Source organism: Canis aureus, chromosome 20 (genome assembly GCF_053574225.1).
Source record: "Canis aureus isolate CA01 chromosome 20, VMU_Caureus_v.1.0, whole genome shotgun sequence".
In the NCBI taxonomy this organism is placed as follows: domain Eukaryota; kingdom Metazoa; phylum Chordata; class Mammalia; order Carnivora; family Canidae; genus Canis; species Canis aureus.
The window spans coordinates 23,569,063-23,589,822 of NC_135630.1; the positions used below are offsets into that span (position 1 = coordinate 23,569,063).

The 20,760-nt window shown below is 35.6% G+C and overlaps 1 protein-coding gene and 1 long non-coding RNA gene across 10 annotated transcripts in view; one reads left to right on the forward strand and one right to left on the reverse strand.

The window, feature by feature from the left end:
• Window positions 1-5,709: 5,709 nt before the first annotated feature.
• LOC144291559 (uncharacterized) lies at window positions 5,710-20,676 on the forward strand. Its single transcript, XR_013358889.1, has 3 exons — window positions 5,710-10,523; window positions 16,444-16,562; window positions 20,308-20,676. It is a non-coding gene; the product is annotated as an uncharacterized LOC144291559 (long non-coding RNA).
• BLTP1 (bridge-like lipid transfer protein family member 1) overlaps window positions 7,797-20,760 on the reverse strand; it is a 204,605-nt gene continuing 191,641 nt past the window's right edge. For 8 of the 9 annotated variants that reach the window (XM_077861144.1, XM_077861145.1, XM_077861150.1 and 5 more), the window contains 9 exons: window positions 20,322-20,479; window positions 20,028-20,220; window positions 19,601-19,818; window positions 16,949-17,200; window positions 16,083-16,286; window positions 14,537-14,731; window positions 13,970-14,104; window positions 10,860-11,025; window positions 7,797-8,518 (listed from right to left, as the gene is read on the reverse strand). In XM_077861144.1, the coding sequence (XP_077717270.1) occupies window positions 8,302-8,518; window positions 10,860-11,025; window positions 13,970-14,104; window positions 14,537-14,731; window positions 16,083-16,286; window positions 16,949-17,200; window positions 19,601-19,818; window positions 20,028-20,220; window positions 20,322-20,479 (1,738 nt within the window). In that variant the 3' untranslated portion in view covers window positions 7,797-8,301. The remainder of the gene's footprint in view (window positions 8,519-10,859; window positions 11,026-13,969; window positions 14,105-14,536; window positions 14,732-16,082; window positions 16,287-16,948; window positions 17,201-19,600; window positions 19,819-20,027; window positions 20,221-20,321; window positions 20,480-20,760) is intronic. The other variant, XM_077861149.1, reaches the window with a different exon arrangement.

The window sequence follows — 20,760 nt, forward strand, 5'->3', positions numbered from 1 at the left end:
CCCCACATAGAGGTCGATAGCCAACTGAGGATTTCCCCCATGGACATCTCAATTCCAAGGCCAATTTCTTCAGTCTCTGGACTGGCTAAGCAATTGTTGGTATAATCAGACTTGTCCCTGTACATGGAGGGCAGGGGAGGACCAAAGAAAGAGGTCATTCTAGATTGGTAGGTGGCAGTTTTAATAAGCAAAGAGGACTTCTATATAAGATTTCTCTCAGGTGACAGCCAGATGAGTGGGTTTCTGCATCTACTCATCAAACTTAACAGTTTATGTAGAGACATCGATTGGGTTTAGTCACACCATACAGCTGATTTCCGTACCACCTCACTAACTCAAGGCTGTATCTTTGGGGCAGGTTCTGGGAGTGGGGAAAGCAAGTGGAATTCATATTCTAAGGACAAGGTAGGGAGTGATTGCCAGCTCCAATTCATGGGTCAGTTAACCAGCATGTCTTCCTGATGACCTCCCCCAACAACCCAGAAGTAGAATGCTGGATCATATAATGATTCTATTTTTAATTTTTTGAGGAACCTCATACTGTTTTCATGATTTCTGCACTAATTTACATTCCCATCGATAGTGCACAAGTGTATCCTTTTCTTCACAGTCTTGCTAATATTTGCTATTCTCTTTTTGATAACAGCTATTATTATTAAAGTAATATCTCAGTGTGGTTTTGATTTGCATTCCCCTGAGAATAAGTGATGCCGAGCACCTTTTCATATATCTTTTGTCCATCCATACATCTTCTTTGGAAAAATGTCAGTTCAGATCTTCTGCCCGTATTTTAATCAGATTGTTCTGTTTTGTTACTGAGTTGTATTATTTATATTTTATATATTTTTTGTATATTAACTAACCCTAACCTGGTATATGATTTGTAAATATTTTCTCCATTTCATAGGTTGCTTTTTCCTTTAGTCGATAGTTTCCTTTGCTGTGCAGAAGCTTTTCATTTGATGTTGTCCCACTTGTTTATTTTTGCTTTTGTTGACTTTGCTTTTGGTGTCAAATCCCTCCCAAAAAATCATTGCCTGGATGTTGCACTTTGTTAAATTCCATTCGTGATAAAAATCCTCAACAAAGTAGCTTTAGAGGGAAATACCTCAACATGATAAGGGCCATCTATGAAATACCTAATAGATTCCTAAATGGGGAACAACTGAGAGCTTTTTCTCTATGATCAGGAACAAGACAGGGATGTCCATTCTCACCACTGTTATTTAGCATAGTACTGGAATTACTAGCCACAACAATCAGCAAAAAGAAATAAAAAGAATTCAAAGTGGCAAGAAAGAAGTAAAACTTTCACATGATGACATGATATTCTATATAGAAAACTGAAAAGACTCCACCCAAAAACTGCTAGAACTCATACACAAATTCAGTAATGTCACAGGATGCAAAATCAATTTACAGTGATCTGTTGTATTTCTCTACATCAATAATGAAGCAGCTTCAAAAGAGAAATTAAGGAATCAATCCCATTTACAATTCCACCAAAAACAAGATACATAGGAATAAACCTAACCAATGAGGTGAAAGACCTGTACTCTGAAAACTATAAAACACTGATGAAAGACATTGAAGAAGACACAAAAAATGGAAAGACATATTATATTCATGGATTGGAAGAACAAATATTATTAAAATGTCTATATTACTCAAATCTACACATTTAATGCAATCTGTATCAAAATAATACCAGCATTTTCACAGAGCTAAAAGAAGCCTAAAATTTGTGTGGAACCACAAAAGACCCCGAATAGCCAAAGCAACTTTGAAAAAGAAAAGCAAAGCTGAAGTCATCACAATTCTGGACTTCAAGTTATATTACAAAGTTATATTATCAAAATGGTTTGGTACTGGCACAAATATAGAAACAGAGGCCAATGGAACAGAATAGAAAACCCAGAAATAAGCCCACAACTATATGGTTAATTAATCTTCCAGAAAGTAGGAAAGAATATCCAATGGGAAAAAGACCATCTCTTTAATGGTGCTGAGAAAACTGGACAGCAACATACAAAACAATGAAGCTGGACTACTTTCTTACACCATACACAAAAATAAATTCAAAGTGGTTTAAAGACCTACATATAAGGTATGAAACCATAAAACCCCTAGAGGAGAAAACAGGCAGTAACCTCTTTGACATGGGCTATAGCAACTTCCTTCTAGATCTGTTTCCTGAGGCAAGGGAGACAAAAACAAAAAGTGTTGGGACTTCATCAAAACAAAAAGCTTCTGCACAGCAAAGGAAACAATCAACAAAACTGAAAAACAGCATATCTGATAAAGGGCTAGTATCCAGAACACAAAAAATTTATAAAACTGAACACCCAAAAAACAATTACCTAATTAAAAAATGGGCAGAGGACATTAATATTTTTTCCAAAGATGACATACAGATGGTCAACAGACATAAAAGATGCTCAACATCATGATCATCAGGGAAATAGAAATCAAAACTACAATGAGCTATCACCTCACACAATACAGAATGGCTAAACTCATCAACATAGGGAACAACAGGTGTTGGCTATGTGGAGAAAGGGGAACCCTTTGGCACTGTTGGTGGGAATGCAAACTGGTGCAGCCATTGTGGAAAACAGTATGGAGGTTCTTCAAAGTTTAAGCTACCCTATGATCCAGTAATGTACTATGAGGTATTTACTCAAAAGAATACAAAAATACTAATTCAAAGGGATACATGCACCCAGATGTTTATAGCACCATTATCTACAATAGCTACATTACAGAAACAGCCCAAGCATCTATCAACTGACACATGGATAAAGACTGCCTATTTAAATAATCTGCCAAAACTGTGAAAGGTTTGATATTTTATTCTGCTTGAAAGCTTTACAGTTAGCTTGCCCCAGTTTCATGGATGCTGGTAGAAGATGCTAAGACTCCTGGGTCAGAGACTAAGGACTTTATTATTCATGGCATGGTTATCTGCATGTCAACATAGTTCTACTTGTTTCCAGATCACATGGAGGTAGTATGTAGGGGTCCAGATGCATGCTGCATACACAGTGGGGTGTGTTAGAATAGAACTCTGAACTAAGGGAAATCTAATTTTCTATAATGGCAAAGGAGACACTGTATCTTCCAGGGCTGCAAGCAAATCTACTCTTTGCACTGGAGGTAGATATTATCTCTGTTTATATTGTGTATATTGTGTACAATATTTATTGTCCTGGACTAGGAGCAGTTAGATTTGGAAATGTGGGAGATCGTTGAGAATATCTTCCAACATAATCTGATTTTTTTGGTTTTTGGGTGTTGAGTTTGTTAAGTTCTCCCATTCCATAGGTTGCCTTTTAGCTTTGTTAGTTTCCTTTCCTGCATAGAAGCTTTTTATCCTGATGAAGTCCCAATAGTCCATTTTTGCTTTTGTTTCCCTTGCCTCTGGAGACATGTCTAGTAGAAAGTTGCTGTGGCTGAGATCACAGAAGTTGCTGCCTGTGTTTTCCTCTAGGGTTTTGATGGTTTCCTGTCTCACATTTAGGTCTTTCATCCATTTTGAATTGTGTGTGCGTGTGTGTGTGTATGTGGTGTAACAAAGTGGTCCAGTTTCATTCTTCTGCATGTGGCTGTCCAATTTCCCCGACACCATTTGTTGAAGAGACTTTTTTTCCATTGGATATTCTTTCCCGCTTTGTTGAAGATTAGTTGGCCATAGAGTTGAGGGTCCATTTCTGGGTTCTGTTCCATTTTCTATATCTCTGTTTTGTTTTGTTTTGTTTTTTTTCCAGTAACATATTGTCTTGATTACAGCTTTGTAATGCAACTTAGTCTGGAATTGTGATAATTCAGCTTTGGTTTTCTTTTCAGCATTACTTGGCTATTCAGGGTTTTTTCTTGTTTCATGCAAATTTTAGAATTGTTTGTTCTAGCTCTGTGAAGAATGCTGGTGTTATTTTGATAGGAATTGTGTTGAATGTGTAGATTGCTGTGGGGAGTTACAGACATCGTAACAGTATTTGTTCTTCCAATCCATGAGCATGGAATGCTTTTCTGTTTCTTTGTGTCTTCAGTTTCTCTCATAAGTGTTTTACAGTGTTCAGAGTACAGATCTTTTACCTCTTTGGTAAGGATTATTCCTAGGTGTCTTATTGTTTTGGGTGCAGTTGTAAGCCAGTTGCCAAGAGAAATCAATTCCTTGATTTTTCTTTCTGCTGCTTCATCCTTGGTGTTTAGAGATGCAACATACTTTTGTGCATTGATTTTATATCCTGTGGCTTTGTTGAATTCTTATATCAGTTCTAGCAATTTTTTTAGTGGACTTTTTCAAGTTTTATACCTAGAGTATACTGTCATCTGTGAAGAATGAAAGTTTGACTTCTTCCTTGATGATTTGGATGCCTTTTATTCTTTCTGTTGTCTGATTTGCAGAGGCTAGGACTTGTTGAACAGCAGTGGTGAGAATGGACATCTCAGTTTTGTTTGTTTGTTGTTGTTGTTGTTTTTGATAAGTCTGGCTAGGAGTTTACCAATCTTGTTAATTCTTTCTAAGAGCCAGCTCCTAGGAGGCCTGGGTAGCTCAGTGATTGAGCATCTGCCTTTGGCCTAGGGCATGATCCCAGGATCTGGGATCGAGTCCCTTATTGGGCTCCTTGCATGGAGCCTGCTTCTCCCTCTGCCTTGGTCTCTGTCTCTTCTCCTTCTGTTTTAAACAAAACAAAACAAGAACCAGCTCCTAGTTTCATTGATTTGTTCTACTGTGTGTTTTTTTTTAATTTTGATATTGATTTCTGCTATAATCTTTATTATTACTCTTATCCTGCTGGATTTAGGGTTTATTTGCTTTACTTTTCCCACCTCCTTTAGGTATAAGGTTAGGTTGTCTATTTGAGACTTTTCTTCTTGAGAAAGGCCTGTATTGCTCTATATTTCCCTCATAGAACTGCCTTTCCTATATCCCAAAGGTTTTGGACTGTCATGTTTTCATTTTTATTTGCTTCCATGTATTTTTTTTAAAGATTTATTTTATTTATTCATGAGAGAGAGAGAGAGAGAGAGAGGGAGAGAGAGAGAGAGAGGCGCAGAGACACAGGCTGAGAGAGAAACAGGCTCCATGCAGGGAGCCCGACGTGGGACTCGATTCCGGGTCTCCAGGATCACGCCCTGGGCTGAAGGCAGACGCTAAACCACTGAGCCACCCGGGCTGCCCCCTTCCATGTATTTTTTAAGTTCTTTAATTTCCTGGTTGACTCATTCTTTAGTAGGATGTTTTTTAACCTCCATGTATTTGTGGTCCTTCCAAATTTTCTCTTGTGATTGACTTCAAGTTTTATAGCTTTGTGGTCTGAAAATATGCATGGTATGATCTCAATATTTTTTTTTTACCGTCCACTCCTTCTTCCCTTCTTCTTCCCACTCTTCTTCTTCTACACCTCCTATGATACAGATATTATTTTTCTTTATGGAATCACTGAGTTTTCTGAGTCTACCTTTGTGATCTTTTTCTTTCCCTCTTCTTATAGCTTCATTATTTTCCATGATTTTACCCTCTATATCACCTATTCTCTAGCCTGCCTCTTCAGTCTTCATTGTAATCTTATTCAGTTTTGCATCTCAATTACAGCATTTTTTTTTTTTTTTATTTCAGCCTGACTAGTTTTTAGGTCTTTATCTCTGCAGCAAGAGTTTCTCTGGTTTCTTCTATGCTTCTTTCAAACCAAGCTAGTAGTCTTATGACTCTTGGTCTAAATTCTTGTTCAGATATATTTCTTATATCTGCTTTGAGCAAGTGTCTAGCTGTGATATCTTCCTGACCTTTCTTTCAGGGAGAATTCCTCCATTTTGTCATTTTGGCCAAGTTTCTCTCTTTTGCAGCAGGTTATGAAAGTTTGTTGTTTCCTGTACCTCAGAGTAACATTAAAAAGAGTACATTTTTAAGTACATTAAAAAGAGGTCATATACTGTTCAGGGCCTGGCAGTTTAGGAAGTGTTTCTGGTGTAGGCTGTGTGCACTCTGCTCTTGGGTTTTGGCTTCTCTTTCCCACTGGTCAGTCCCCTGCAGAGTTCCTCCTTGCCTGCAGTGGGGACTGTTTGGACCTTTATTTAAAAAAGCATGAAGAAAAAGGAAAAAAAAAAAAAGCCTAATTCAAAGAGAGACAGAAGGAAAAGGAACAACAACAAAAAAGTGATAACACAGACTATAAGCTTAATCCCAAAGAAAGAAAAAATAAAGTGAAAAAACAAGCCTGATTCCCCAAAAAAGAGAAATGGAAATGAAAAAACAAAAACTATAAGCCCAATTCCAAAGGAAAAAAAAGAGTAAGAAAAAAAACATAGCTTGGTCCTATTTCCACCAGAACTGAAGAGGATGCTGTGAGGCACCGTTTGATCAGTAGACTTGGTGCTTGCGCTGTGCTGCCTCTGTGGCTCTTCTGGGGGAGAGGTCTGCTGCAGTGGCTCACAATCAATCCTGCCTTGGTTAAAAAAAAAACAAAAACAAAAAAACAAGAAAACAGAAAACAAAACAAAAAAAACACTTGCCTATCACAAGGGGGCGGGGTTTGAGGTAAGCAGCTCTTACCTCTACTGGAAGCTGCTGTGTTACTGAAGTCCAACTGTGTTGGTAGAAAGGGTAATATGTGCCACCCCACTCTCATCCAGGGACAAGGGGCTCTCACATCCCCTGCTGTTCAGGAGCCCTCACAGAAAAGCAAGGGCTTCCAGTGTGCCTGACATCACAGCTCTCCTGCATTTTATGTTTGGCATGGCTGGGATTCAAAATTCCAAATCTAAGAGCCAGCACCACTCAGATCTGCTTCCTCCTCCAGGTGAGTTTTGTGCTCTCTGACTAGTGCCCTTGTCTCACAAAAACAGTCCACACCTGCATGGTATGTGGAGGCTATGCTGTGGCACCACGAAAAGCAGTGACTGGGTTATCTACCCTGTGCACACACCTTTGTCCCCTGCCAGTGAAGAGCCATTTGTTGGTACCTGCAAGGTCTTTTGTCCTTTGAGAGGCAATATACCCTCTTCCAAATGTACTCCAGGAAAGGGAATGATTTTTCTTCCAGTGCAACTCAAAAGATCCTTGTACCACTTTGTGTGTGCTCTGAACCAGAGCCCTCCTCCCTTGGGGCACAGGCTACAGCTCCACTCTGGTGAAAACTTGAGTTTGAGCTCCACTCGCTGTTTGCAAAAAACCTGCAACACTCAGTTCCCCTGTCTCCCCAGTCTGTGGTGAGAGAGGTTTTCTTCTTGTGCAAAACTGGTGCTGCACTCTCTCAGCACTCCCCGCCCTCTCCAGGAAAGGGTTCCCTCCCTCCACAGCTGGACAGTTTTTCTCTCCCACAGTTTACTTCCATGCATCTTGTACCTGCCATGCTGTCTCCCTCCCAACCATGGAGATTCTACTTCCAATCCTCAGATGGATCTCCTGAATATTCCAAGTGACCTGACTTCAATACAGCTATGTTTGAGGGTAGAGGAAAGCCCAGAGTCCCCCTTCTCCATCTTAACTCCTCCCCCAAGGATATTATTTATTTATTTCAGGGATAGCTGGGGGGGTGGGGGGACAGAGGTAGAGGGATGAGTGGATGCTGTGCTGAGCATAAAGCCAGAGGCAGGGCTTGATCTCATGACCCTGAGATTGTGTGACCTGAGCTGAAATCAGGTCAAGAGTCCAATGCTTAACTGACTAAGCCACCGAGGCACCCTATGATTTAATTTTTTAATATCATCTATGAAAACATTCAGTAACAGGATAGGTATCTATTATAAAAATAAGCTACCCAAAGAATAGCGACTCAGAGATAACTACAGAGTGAAATCAATTATTGTGACTTTATTACAATAGTTACAAACAATATTTTAGTGGTAATCATATCACATTTACTCAAACTATATACAAATAGGTATTTTACAAGACTATATTTAAAAGAAAAAAAGCAATTAATGACCAAAAAAAAAAAAATCACATTATGAACAAGATTTTTCTAAAAGTTATGGCCAATAACAAAAATTCACAGTTACTCTGAAAATATTTTAAAGATGCAGGAATCATATTGCACATAATATAATCATAAACCTTATGGAGTAGATTTATATATTTTAATCTAGGTTTTCACAAAATTTACATTATCATGCAATACTTCACTGTATACAGAATGCTGGAACTAGAATAAACAACTTACAAACTTTCAATATAATGGCCACAAAATTAGTTATTTTAAGTTATACTGAAAATAATTTTACTATACAAAAAAAAAACACTCCAGTGTAATAAAACTTAACGGACACAATCATAATTTGTTCACAGATCAAGTGATTTTAGTGTTCTTCTTTGTCTTTTCCTTTCTTTTCCTTTTCATCCTGTAGTGCAGTACCCAGTTTTTTTATAAGAACTGATAGAACCTTGTCAAGTGGATCCATGACTCCTCTTTGAAGCCATTTAGGAATAGTAGTCCTGGCATGATGGAAGCCCAGTTTTTGAAGAATATAATCAACACCTACTGGATCAATCTTTCTTCCAGTCCAAGAAATTAATCTAAAATTACAGATAATAAGTAATAAGCAGTAGGTTCAGGAATATCATAAGCCTCTTTCAGATGTCCGAGGCAGACTTCTCTCAGTAGGTGTGACTGAATGATCTAAGCTGCAATTCCTGGGTTTACAGCATTCGAAAAATGTGATTATAAGTATCCCTGAGAGCCTACACAGCAGTGGAATTTAGTGAATTTCATTCTGATTATTTTAGGCCTCTTAAGTTACAGAGTCATCTTGACATTTAAAGAACATTTGGTTCATTCTAAAAGACATTAATGTAATGGGAGGAATCATTTTACAACGTGTACATGTATCAAATTATGACGCTGTCCACTTAAAATATCTTACATGTTTTGTCAATTATACCTCAATAAAGCTGAGAAAAAAATGAGTTCGGCATATATGTGGCCTAATGGGGGGAAAAAGGCCAAAATTTCCTAAACATGTTTAAAGAAAGAATCATTTTCTCCCAATTCCTAGTATTTCCTTCTATTTAGAGGAACAGCCATTAGTGAAACACTCCTGGCTCCCTGCTCCTGTATTAAGGATTTATCTGACTGGCAAGTTAACAGAGGAACTGGGTCGTGTAGTTCAGTACTGTCTTCCCTGCCTTCTCTTAAGAGCCACGCATTTTGCTCCATTGCTTGGTCCAAAAGGTTTCTCAAGGACAGGCCTCTAAATAGGTTAGTGGAAGACTGTTAGAGGCTGCTTATGGCTAGGTGAGTCCATGAGTTCACAGGGCTGCCGAATGCAGAACTCAAGGTGGGGGCGGGCACACAACTCTGGTGTTCTGCATCGTGAAAAGCCTGTAGTTAAGTCCAAACTTGGACTTTGTAGTAGAGGCCACGGTTGCCGGACATCAAACCACATTCACGGTTAAGAGCTTTGTCACTACTAAAACTGTTACTTTCATTCTCAGCTGCCTCTCTCTCACTGTTTTAATTGCTTCTGAACTTGGGTAAGGAAAAGGGAGTATTAAGCGCTGATCTACTAAGACTCTAATAGTTATAAGCATTTTGTGTTAACTCATTTAATCATTGTAACAACCCTACAAGGTAGTAATACTGTTCACCAAATTTTTCTTAGGAGACAAGTGAAGCAGAAATAGGTCCTTTGGCCAGGATCATTTAGTTTACTATGCTATCTATACAACTGAACTTAGAGCCAGAACTCTTCAACATGCTCTCCACCACACCGTATTAACTAGTCTCTTGGTGGTATGCTTAAAAAAAAAAAAAAAAAAAAAAGGAAGAATGGCAAATTAAACTATTTACACTCATTTTAAATTAAGATACTTAATTTCATCATAGATTTATAAAATCAAAACAAATTTTCTAAGTAGTTTTCTGCATCAGGATCTTTGCAGTATTTTAATTTTCTTCTGAGTATTGACAGTTAATACTTCTATATACTGTTAATACCAAATTTTATTATATACAAATTAACACAAAGTCACTACTTTCTGCTTATACAAGACTCCACTGTAAAATGGATGTTTTGTTGCTTTAGAATTATTTCGTGGCATAAATGAGTAACAGCCTTATCTAAATGAAATCCGTATTGTTCTGTAGAAATGTTGTGCTGGAGTATGATGGATTTTTTTTGATACTGTTATTCCGTGATTTAGATGATTAAAAGTTGATTAACAAAGCAGAGGAGAGGAAAGGGGAAAATGATAGGAAGGTTATGAGTGGTAACTGTAAACAAGGACATACAAGTACCACTAGTTAGAGCAGCCATTTTAAATGTAATTAAAACTAGGAAATACGTTTGAAATTTTAATATGAAAATAAGTTGATGTAACTGGGATCATGATTTTAGTAGAACATGTCTCTAAACAAACCTGAATCTGACAGCATTAAATTCAACATTTGAGGGATAGTTCTATATTGCTTAGCATGCAGAAAGTCATTGTGACGCTCTAAGTTCCATTACACTGTCATGACATATGTGAGAAGTTTGTTACCATATCTTTCCAAACTAAGAAACAAAAAAGTTTACTGCAGGTACCTCAAATACTTGAAAATAACATCCTGGTAAAAAAGATGGTAAAGAAAATAACATCAATAGTGGAGGTGGAGTTATTATATTTTAGTGATTAACAGAATGCCACAGAGTGGAGAGTGCTGAGCTAGGTGTGATGTTTGAGCTTCTTTTGCCTTGCAGTAGAAGCACTTAAAAAAGCAGAATGGAGCAGAAACATAGCCAGAAGTTAGAGATGTCATAAGTAGCTAACGTCTAAAACAGGTTTTTGGTAAACTGTATTTAACTTGCTACATTTATAACCTTTTACTCATGATAATCTTGTAGGATACAGGTAAATATATACACCCACTACTTACCTAAGAGTGGGTTCTAGATGCCATGTGTTACACATAAAGTCTCTCCAGTCCACAGTAGTATAAGTGATGCTGTCCTCTCTATCTTTGTCAGAGGAATTGTCATCATGTATAATAATTGGACTTTTCTGTCCTGGTCGAGTAGATAAAATCCGAGGTGGAAAAATGGCTATAATGAAAATGAAAATGGTAGATTAATATTGCAAATATGTATCTTATAAATGTATCTTAAATCACCATATGAACAGTATAATTGGCTCCATTTTACTTATGAACTGGCCAAAGCCTCATTTAATTACATTTCTGAAAAACTAGTATTTTAAAATAAGCCATAAATAACTGCCAATTATTGGTATTTCTTAAAGACAATATAAAAGTTAACATCTCATTATTTTTGAGGAATAGCATATAATTTACACATATTTGTGTGCTTAAAACTAATAGTAAAGAATGCCAAGACTTATTTGACAGCAAGCATAGGGCATTGAAACTGAGGCTTCTTAAAGAATGGCTACAGGTGGACACTTTTTTAACAGCTTTATTGAGATATCATACAGTTCACTCATTTAAAGTGTACCACTTAATAGTTTTAGGATGTTAATGTCTCTCGATATATTTGAACACTGGTAGTAACTTAGGAGCTTTTTATGCAAGCAGCCTTTCACTCTTTATAGTGAAGACTCCAGTGTTTTATGAAAGACAAGTTCTTTTTACACTGGTGATCAAAATATATACAAAATTAAAATAAAATCTGAGACAAAGGTAGCTTTCATATGACAAACTCTAATATGTGTAGTATTAGAATAAAAGTTCAAGACACAAATTGGGCATAAAATAACAGATAAACTATGTAATATCCAGGCATTATATAACTCTGGTTTTAACTTTGTTGTGAATTGGTAGTAAGGATGACATATTGATTGGGACTGAGCCTAGGATAAATCTGTACTTATCACACTACAGAAGAGTATAAATGTCTTCAGTTATTGCCTGCTCACAATTGCTCTGCTTTTATTACTGGTAGTGGTTACAGTGCTACAATCTATCTTGATTTTCTAGAAATATGTTGATTCTGGTCTAGCCTTACATGCTGTTAAAAATTAGGCATGTTTATCCCAATTTTGAACAGAACTGCTTTTAGTTTTTAATAACAAAATATAGCTATTAAAATATTTTTACTTATAATTGAAATTCCCATAGATAATGTAACACTTGGTCATTGAAGTCTGATAATCAAGTTCCCATTTCCTTTTTTCCTATTGAAAGAGTGTTATACAGGTTTGCTTTTCTACTTTTAATTTCAATATAATTTACACATAATATTAAATGTTTCAGGTGTACAACATAGTGATATAGCAATAAATATGCATTTTGAAATGCTTGCCAGAAGTGTATTATAGTATTATTGACGATACCCCTTGTGCTGTACTTTTTATTCTCATGACTTATTTTATAACTAGAGGTTTGTATCTCTTAATCCCCCTTGTCCATTTTGCCCATCTTGCCACTCCTCTCCCCTTTAGCAACTGCTAGTTTGTTCTCAGTCTTTTCTCTCTTTTTTGTTGTACAGCAGTTTGTATTTAATAAGTGGTTTTTTTTTTTAATGTGCACAGTTCATGACAGATCAAGACCAACACAGTATTTCATAAAATTACAAAGATTTCACAAATAACTGCGAGAAAGAAATCTGGCAGGTTTTTATATAGACATAGACTAGAAAAGAATTCTGAACTTCGCAGGTTTTCTTAGAGTCTGTTTTTTTTTTCCACGTGAAGTTTAACTATTAAAACAGAGAAAAACAAGGGGATTACTAGGGACTGGTGTATGTTGGTGCTATAAGTGAAGACAGGATTTACTTGTATATAATATTTCCTATTATATAGTTTCAGTCATTTAAGTTTCAACTAGTATCTCATAGATTCCTCCAGCCATCATTACTGCTTTTACTCTCAGGATTTTTGGCACATCTAGATGAATTCTAATGGAACAGCAATTCAGTCTATGCTATGCTACGTTTGCATTGATTTTTGATAATCTGTTTCTTCACTCAAACATTTATCATGAGGCTATTTTGAAATACCTGCTAGAAAAATTTTATAGCTTTGTTCATTAGGAAAATGAAGAATTATAGGGTGACCTAAACAAATAGCATGTATTCCAAGCAATTAAAAAAAAATCACATCTGTCATTTTACTACTATATATTCATATATTTGTGTAATATATACTTACTGGGTGCATAAAGACCATATATTTGGATATCATTCCATATCATTATATTTCAGCCTACCCCATTCTTTTAAACAGCTACAGAGTATTCCATTCCATTATACGGACACCATAATATATTCAACCAGTTCCATACAGATATTAGGGTTACCATTTGTTTCTTAACAGACAAACATGTCAATTTCTAGCGAGTAAGCCAATGTTAGCTAGCTCATAAAAACAAAACACTACCACTGAAGTCTAATTTATTTATTTAAAAAATGTTCTCTGCATTCCAAACAGATTTATCTAACTTAATTCAGTTTTCCTGACAATGTATATAATTCATGCTATTCATTATGTAGTTGTTTCTTTAGCCACTTCACTTTGACTATCAGTATTTCCTTAAAGAGATTTTCTTTCTCACCCTACAGGGCCTGATAATGTACATAACATATATGGAAACATTTTGTAAAGTATAAAACACCATCCAGGGATGCCTGGGTGGCTCAGTAGTGAGCACCTGCCTTTGGCTCAGGGCATGATCCCAGGTCTGGGGATCGAGTCCCGCATCAGGCTCCCTGCGAGAAGCCTGCTTCTCCCTCTGTCTATGTCTCTGCCTCTCTCTGTCTCTCATTAATAAATAAATAAAATCTTAAAACACACACACACACACACCATCTAGTGTGAGTTATGTATAAAAGTATCATGGACATAGCAGACACTCAGAATGTCTGTCACATAGTTTTACTAACATATTATTGATATTTATTTCATTGATTGATATTTATAATTTAAAGGAAGGAGACAGAACGCATTTTACCATTAGACCATAAAAATCCATATAAATGGTACTGACAACGGCCTTTCCTGAAATGGGAAAGAAAAAAAGAATATGCTACCCACCTTTTTCTTTTTCCTTAAGATAAGCAGACACTAAATCATGAAGGAACATGATGAGCTCAGCATCCATAGTCACACAAATGTGGTCAGTGAACTCTGTCACCACACTACATTCTACCTTCGGCTTCAGGCTGGCATCTGCAATGGCAAAGTTCTATAGTAAAATATTTCTTAAGTCCCTTTCACTTCCTGTTAATAACAAGCGACATGGGTTCATGTAAATGCATCCATTTAAATGCAACTACAAATGCAACTAGAACTGAGTAGTTTCTATATGTGATTTACAAATGATAATAGTTTACTGAGTACTTTCCAAGTACATGCCATTTATTAAAATGCATAAAAACCCTATGCATGAAATCCTGTTATTTTCCTCCCATGTCACTGAGGAGAAAGAGGCACAAATGGATCAAATTATATGCCAGAAGTCATATAGCTGGTAAGAAAATTTGACTAAACAAATCAATTTCATTAGACTATATTACTATTACACAGACAACCTACGCAAAACCCGTAATTCAAAGTTCCTTTAGAATTTTCTTAGTAACTTTAGAAACTTTTTCCACATACCCTGTAATGAAGGTTCCTGTGGTTCTTGAACATGAATGGATTTAAATTCAAGCTGCATCCTTGGTAATGCAAAAATAGTTTCTGTTTCATGATTGTAGCTAGAACCTCCTCTGAATCCACTCAACAAACTAGAATTCTTCACTGTAGTGCTATTCTCAGTGTTATTAGCATCAACGTTACGAAGTAGGTTTAGCTCTACATGGACAATAATAAAGACAAGAAGAATCAAATTAAACCAACAGGCAATGATAAACCTATAGCTTTCATGACACTATTATACATAGAATTTTTATCATTTTAGAAGCTGGAAAATAATGACTTACATTTTTAAAAATAGAGCCATATAAAGTTTTGGTCTTGAGAAAATTATAAATATAAATATAAATAAATATAAATATAAATATGCAGTGTTTTACCTATATATATATATATATATATATATATATATGATAGTGATGTATATCACTATTCTCAAGACAAAAGCTTTATAACATAATTTTGGATAAATCTAATACATTTTGGTTTTGTTTCTCAAATTTAAAACTTTAAAATTATTTTTAACTAAATGTCTAAATTTAAGGATTTCATTAAGCTTAGAGATCTCTAGATTGTTTTACCCTTACAGAATTTGCAATTAAATATGTTCTTGACCTTGAATTAAGGTAGAAGTCTTGATTTTTCCCAACATAAGTGCTATGGTTTCCTTAGAAAACCTAGCAGTTTTCAGGTATATAGCTAGCAGTGCAGTTTGCTAATACTCCATGGTATCCCAGCCAAAAAGAACTCCCTCCTCCAAAATCTCTCTTTGGAAGGTATAATATTCAATATAAAATAGTTAATACATGCATAATCTTCTAATTCACTTCCTTATCATTCTTTGTTCCTAAAACATTTTTAATAGGCCTAATCCCTGGTGCAGCCTATTCCATAATAATTATTTTCAGTGGGGCACAAGTCATCTTTCCCATTTTGAAAGATGGTTATTTTTACGTAAAACATTCCAGTCTTAGCAAGTCTCAATCAGTCACTCTTCCAATACAGATGACATAGTTGGTAAAATCAGTACTTAAACCCACAAAATAAGAATTTTCTGGCTACATTATTACCAGACTGGTGATTCTAATCAAATGGGAAAACTCATCATACTCCCTTTAAACTTGTTTCGTAGGAATATTATTAAGTTTCATTTTATTCCAACCAACCCAAACCTTAAAAGTTTGTGGAATTCAGTGACTTAATTGTGTAGTAACTTTACCAAACTTGTGATGTTAAGCATCAAAGAAAAAATATTTTTCTAACTATAATAAACTTCATTTAAACCAATTATTTGGAATGTTTTCAGTTACATCTAAAATAATTTTTAGTCTGAGATTTTGCACTATCAGAGTGGTGAATTATGTACTAATATTGTCATTTATGTCATCATGAGTAAAATGCAACTAGTTTAATTAAAAAATGAAAATTTTCCCTCCACTTAAATTCTAAATGGAGGCAACAGAGCCCCAGACACAGAAAACAAATCTCTCCAAAGAAATAGACTTTTAACCTTCATTCCTTGTGGCTGTAACATAATTGAACCATTCTTTTACACTTGCTACTCCATGGGGTGGATTTTCATGGCGACGTCTTGTTATCTTGGTTATTGTTGCCATAGGACTTTCCAAAGCACCACATGGTTTGGTAACCATGGTATTATGGCCCAGATGAAAATCCAATGTTTGTACAATGTATGTAGAATGATCACTAGAGCCTAGAAGGAAAAAAAAGTTTTAATGTTAACAAACTATGTTTAGATGCAAGAAAATAGTTGTGGGTCTAGAGTAATAGATTTAGTTAACTCATACATAGATAGGGAAGGGTGTAAAATTGAGAAGAAAAAAATCACATATAATTTTTCTTTCTTTTAGTTATAACTGAATTTATCCCTGGTAAGATGATGAGCATCAACCATTCTTTCCTTCATCATTATGGAACCACAGAATAGGAAATGATAGCTAAAAGGTGAGGTTTATCACTGTAAATAGAGGTAAAAGCACAGCCTTATCCATAAAAGTTTTATAATTTAGTTTTGACTATTTCCTTAAGCTACCACCATGTGTCTTTTATGTTTTTATAATATTTATAATAACTATTATGACTGTGGCCAGCCATAGCAGCAGAAACTTTAATTGCCTAGAGTAAGAAACAGAATAGGATGGCAAGCTCAGAATAAGTCCTTCCTCGTGCTCCAGACTTTATAGATACTGACTCACTGGCAGGGAACTCCTTGACATGTCAAGTACATAAGAACAAATAGACATGGACTTCAGAAATATAACAAAAACATATAAAAGATACGAGAAAGGAAAATTTCTCTGTCACCTATAATCATATCAGAAGATAAGAAAAGGTAAAAGTTATGTGTCAGTTTACCATCTTCCCAGATTTTCTGAGCTTCAGTCCAAAAAGCAATATTTGGTTCTTCTAAGTGAAAGAGAGCCCAGGATTTTGAACGGAAATTTGGACCATGAAAACAAGCTAGTGTCATATGATTTCCATGTAAGCTCATTGATCCTCCGAACTGCATTCCATTTTCTGGTAATGGAATCTGAAATAAGGATATGTGACATCCTGATACCACCTTCAATACTCCAGGCCAATGTCGATGATGAGCTGCATCAAGCACTGCAAGAAAACCAAAAACCACTTATCCTCAAGTGTCTCACAAACACCCTGAAAAGCAGGGAGGAAGGCAGAATTTTCTGTATTTTCTACAGCTGAAGTGATACAGGTAAAGGATGAAAATAATCCAATATGTGGTTAACATCAAGCAGAAGCTAATAAAAGTACAGTCTGGGAAAAGATGCTGCATAAGGATGACTAGAATTAAAGAAAGAAGTAACTTGCTAATAATTACAACACCTCTGTAATGATTCATGATTTATAAAGCGCTTGCATGAAATTTGACACAATTCTCACAATAACTCTGTAAATCAGGTATTTCATTTAGATTCAAGTGAAGCAGAAAAGGGGTTAAGTGAACCAGTGACTAGAAGGGCTAGAAATCAAATGGCGATCTCCTAATTTTTTGTACTTGCTTATACCCCTGTTACTCAAAAGTGAGATCTGAGGACCAGCAGCAGCAGCATCACCCAGTGGCTTGTTAGAAGGAAAAAGAGACTCTTAAATCCACCCTAATCTGCATTTTAATGAGATCTCCAGGTGTTTTAGATACACATTACAGTTCAAAAAGCACTAGTCGGATGTAAAATTCGTATTTATATTCTTCATTTATGCCAATAATGTTCGTAGGCTGTTTTCCACAACTCTCATTCCAGATCCAACCAAGGATCATTCATTGGATTTAGTTGGCATGTCTCTTTAGTTTCCTTTAATCTAAAATGGTTTCCTAAGCCTGGTTTGTTTTCCAAGACAAGGACTTTTAAGAATCCAGGCCAGTAGTTTTGAGGAATATCTCTCTAACTTGTTTATAACTGACACCAATTCTAGTTTAAAAGAAATACAGGGATTAGAGGAACAAGATAAATGAGACCACAAGAAAACAACTGAAAAAAATGTAAAAGATAGGACATTCTGCAAGACAATTGGCCAAGTAGCTTCAACAAGTGAGGTCAAGGAACATAACCAGACTTCATCTGTGATCTTAAATCTGATATATTGGTTTGGACAAATCAGTTGTAAGAATAATTTTAAGTCAAATATAGAATGTGGTCAGAAGGCTAGAGGTGATATATACTTTGCAAAGTGGAAAACAATACTGTTCACCAGAAAAAGTTACAAAACAGTATGAACAATATTTTGGTAAAAAGTACACAGGTTTTATAGGTTTATAGAAAATTATCTGAAAGTATATAGTCTAAATTGTTCAGTGATGATTTCTGGGAGGAATGTGATGTTTCTATTTTTTGCTTGTATGTGTTTTCCAGGCTTTTCCAATGCACATGTACTGCTTCTGTGATTATAAAGAGTTACTTAAAATTATCCTGATTCTGACTACTCTTCACCACTTTTACCTCTCTCTAGTTAAAGCTGTCATCATTTGCTGTCAGGACTCTTCTGAAGGCCTCCTTACTATAACTATGTGTGTAACAACAGTAATGATAATTACTGCAATGATTTCTATTTCCACTCTTAACCACCTGTAGTCTTTTCTGCACAGAGCAACCAGAGTGATTCTTTAAAAAGGAATATCTTGAGAAAGAGTAAATCAAGTATCAAATCTGTTCAGAACTCTCCAGTACTACATATCGTATTCAAAATCTTATCTGTGGCCATTCATGTCTGACATTTTCCTGCTTGCTCACTCTTTTCCACCAAAGTAGTCGCCTTAATGATCCTCAAATAAGCCAAGTTTCTTCTACTGTAGGAGCTTTGCCCTTTTCAACAAATCCCTATGCCTAGAACTCTCTTCCCCAGCAGAGATCTTTCTAGCCTAAAACTTTAAAAGGCTTCTCTGACCACCTTTCTAAACTAGCTAGCCTAACACAGTATTATTCTTCATCTCCTTCTCCTGGTTTTTCAGCACATCTTTTTATCTGAAATTATCTTACATATTTAGTAGCAAATTAATTATGGTCTATCTCTCCATTAGAACAAAGCTTTATGTAGATAATTTTGTCTACTAGTAGACATGCTATGCCTAAAACCATACTTAAGAACATAATTGATTTGCTGATAGAATTATTGAGTGAAAATAATAATCTGTCTCATATAACACAGCTAATAAATCCAAAATCAGACATCCTGATTCCATAGCCCATGCTCTAAACCAGAACATGGTATTGGCATAATCAGTATTCAAGAGCATGGAGTTGGTATGGTTATAGGTGAGTTGTGGCAGGGGGAGGAGGTAATAAATAATGACTTCCCAAATGATGGCCTTTAATTCCATTGGTGGGTAGGAAATCAGGTACTTTGCCGAGTGAATAGAATAATAATAAATAATAATAATATTTACATGGACCACTTTGTAAATATGGTACATAGATATTATTTTAAATTAAGATTGAATACAACATTTAGTGAAAGATAAAGCATATATAAAGGCTTAGTTCTAATTCTTACATTGTTCCTGTGAACTTTTCTCTAAGTTATTTGTCATTGTCTTAGGTGGAAGATATGGAACGGGTCCCCAGGTAGACAAAGCTCGTTTGCTGGTGTCAAACTGTTGTGTAAAAAATTCCTGGAGCTTCATTCCTATTTTTATCAGGTCTGGTGTAGTTGATCGTGATATCATTACTTGGAAAATATCCCACTTCAAATCTCCATGGACAAATATTTCACTAAAGCATAAAACAGAGTTATCATATATCTTATAGAAGATAGCTAAACAACAAGAAAAATTCCCTTCTCCACCCAGATTTTTCATTCATATTAGTTGCATAATATAAAATCATTTTGTAAGAAAAATGAATTGTTTCTCACTGGATAAGAAAAAACCATATTAAGAGCAGTCATAGAAAATATCTAAAAGTAACATTTTACTAAATACCTTTTATCAGTCATGCTCGAATCCAGTGTATTATACAGGTTTACTTTCCATTCATCCTGAAGCTTGAGATCTGCATTACTGAAGATACCCATGAGGATACTTGAGCCCATGTAATCAACTCGAGCTTCAGTAGAACCCATAGTAATCTGAATTTTGTGACTAGGTTGCTGATTTGGATGTTCAGAAATATGAGCTAAAAGAGAAACAAAATAATTACTTTTCATAAAAATGCCTCATGGGGAAAACTTATCAAAATTAATTTTCAAAAACCTGTTTTCAGTTGCTTCAACATACCAACCATCTCCAAAGCATTGACATCTATGGTCCCTCCAACTACTCCTCCTTTAGAATCCAACTGTGATCTTCCCAGACCAACAGACATGCTTATCTCTCGATCTCGATTACTTCCTACTGACAGACGGCCCTGGCTCTTCAAACCACTAGTTGTCCAACTGGAAAAAAGAAAAAGGGTTATTAAGTAGACATATAGTTTTCAATGTCATAAGTTAAAACAGGAATGAGAGGATTTTTTTAAAAGTTTAACAAAATATTTCTTATAAAAACTGTGGTAAATGTTTGAATATTGATAATAAAGCTTTCTTCATAGCAAATTACACTATTTTCCTTATAATTTTCTTTTTAGAATACTATATTCCATGCCACTTTATATTACAGTACCTTTAGAATAAAGCCATTTTCAAAATAAACTTACAGCTTTTTTCTACTGTCTCAA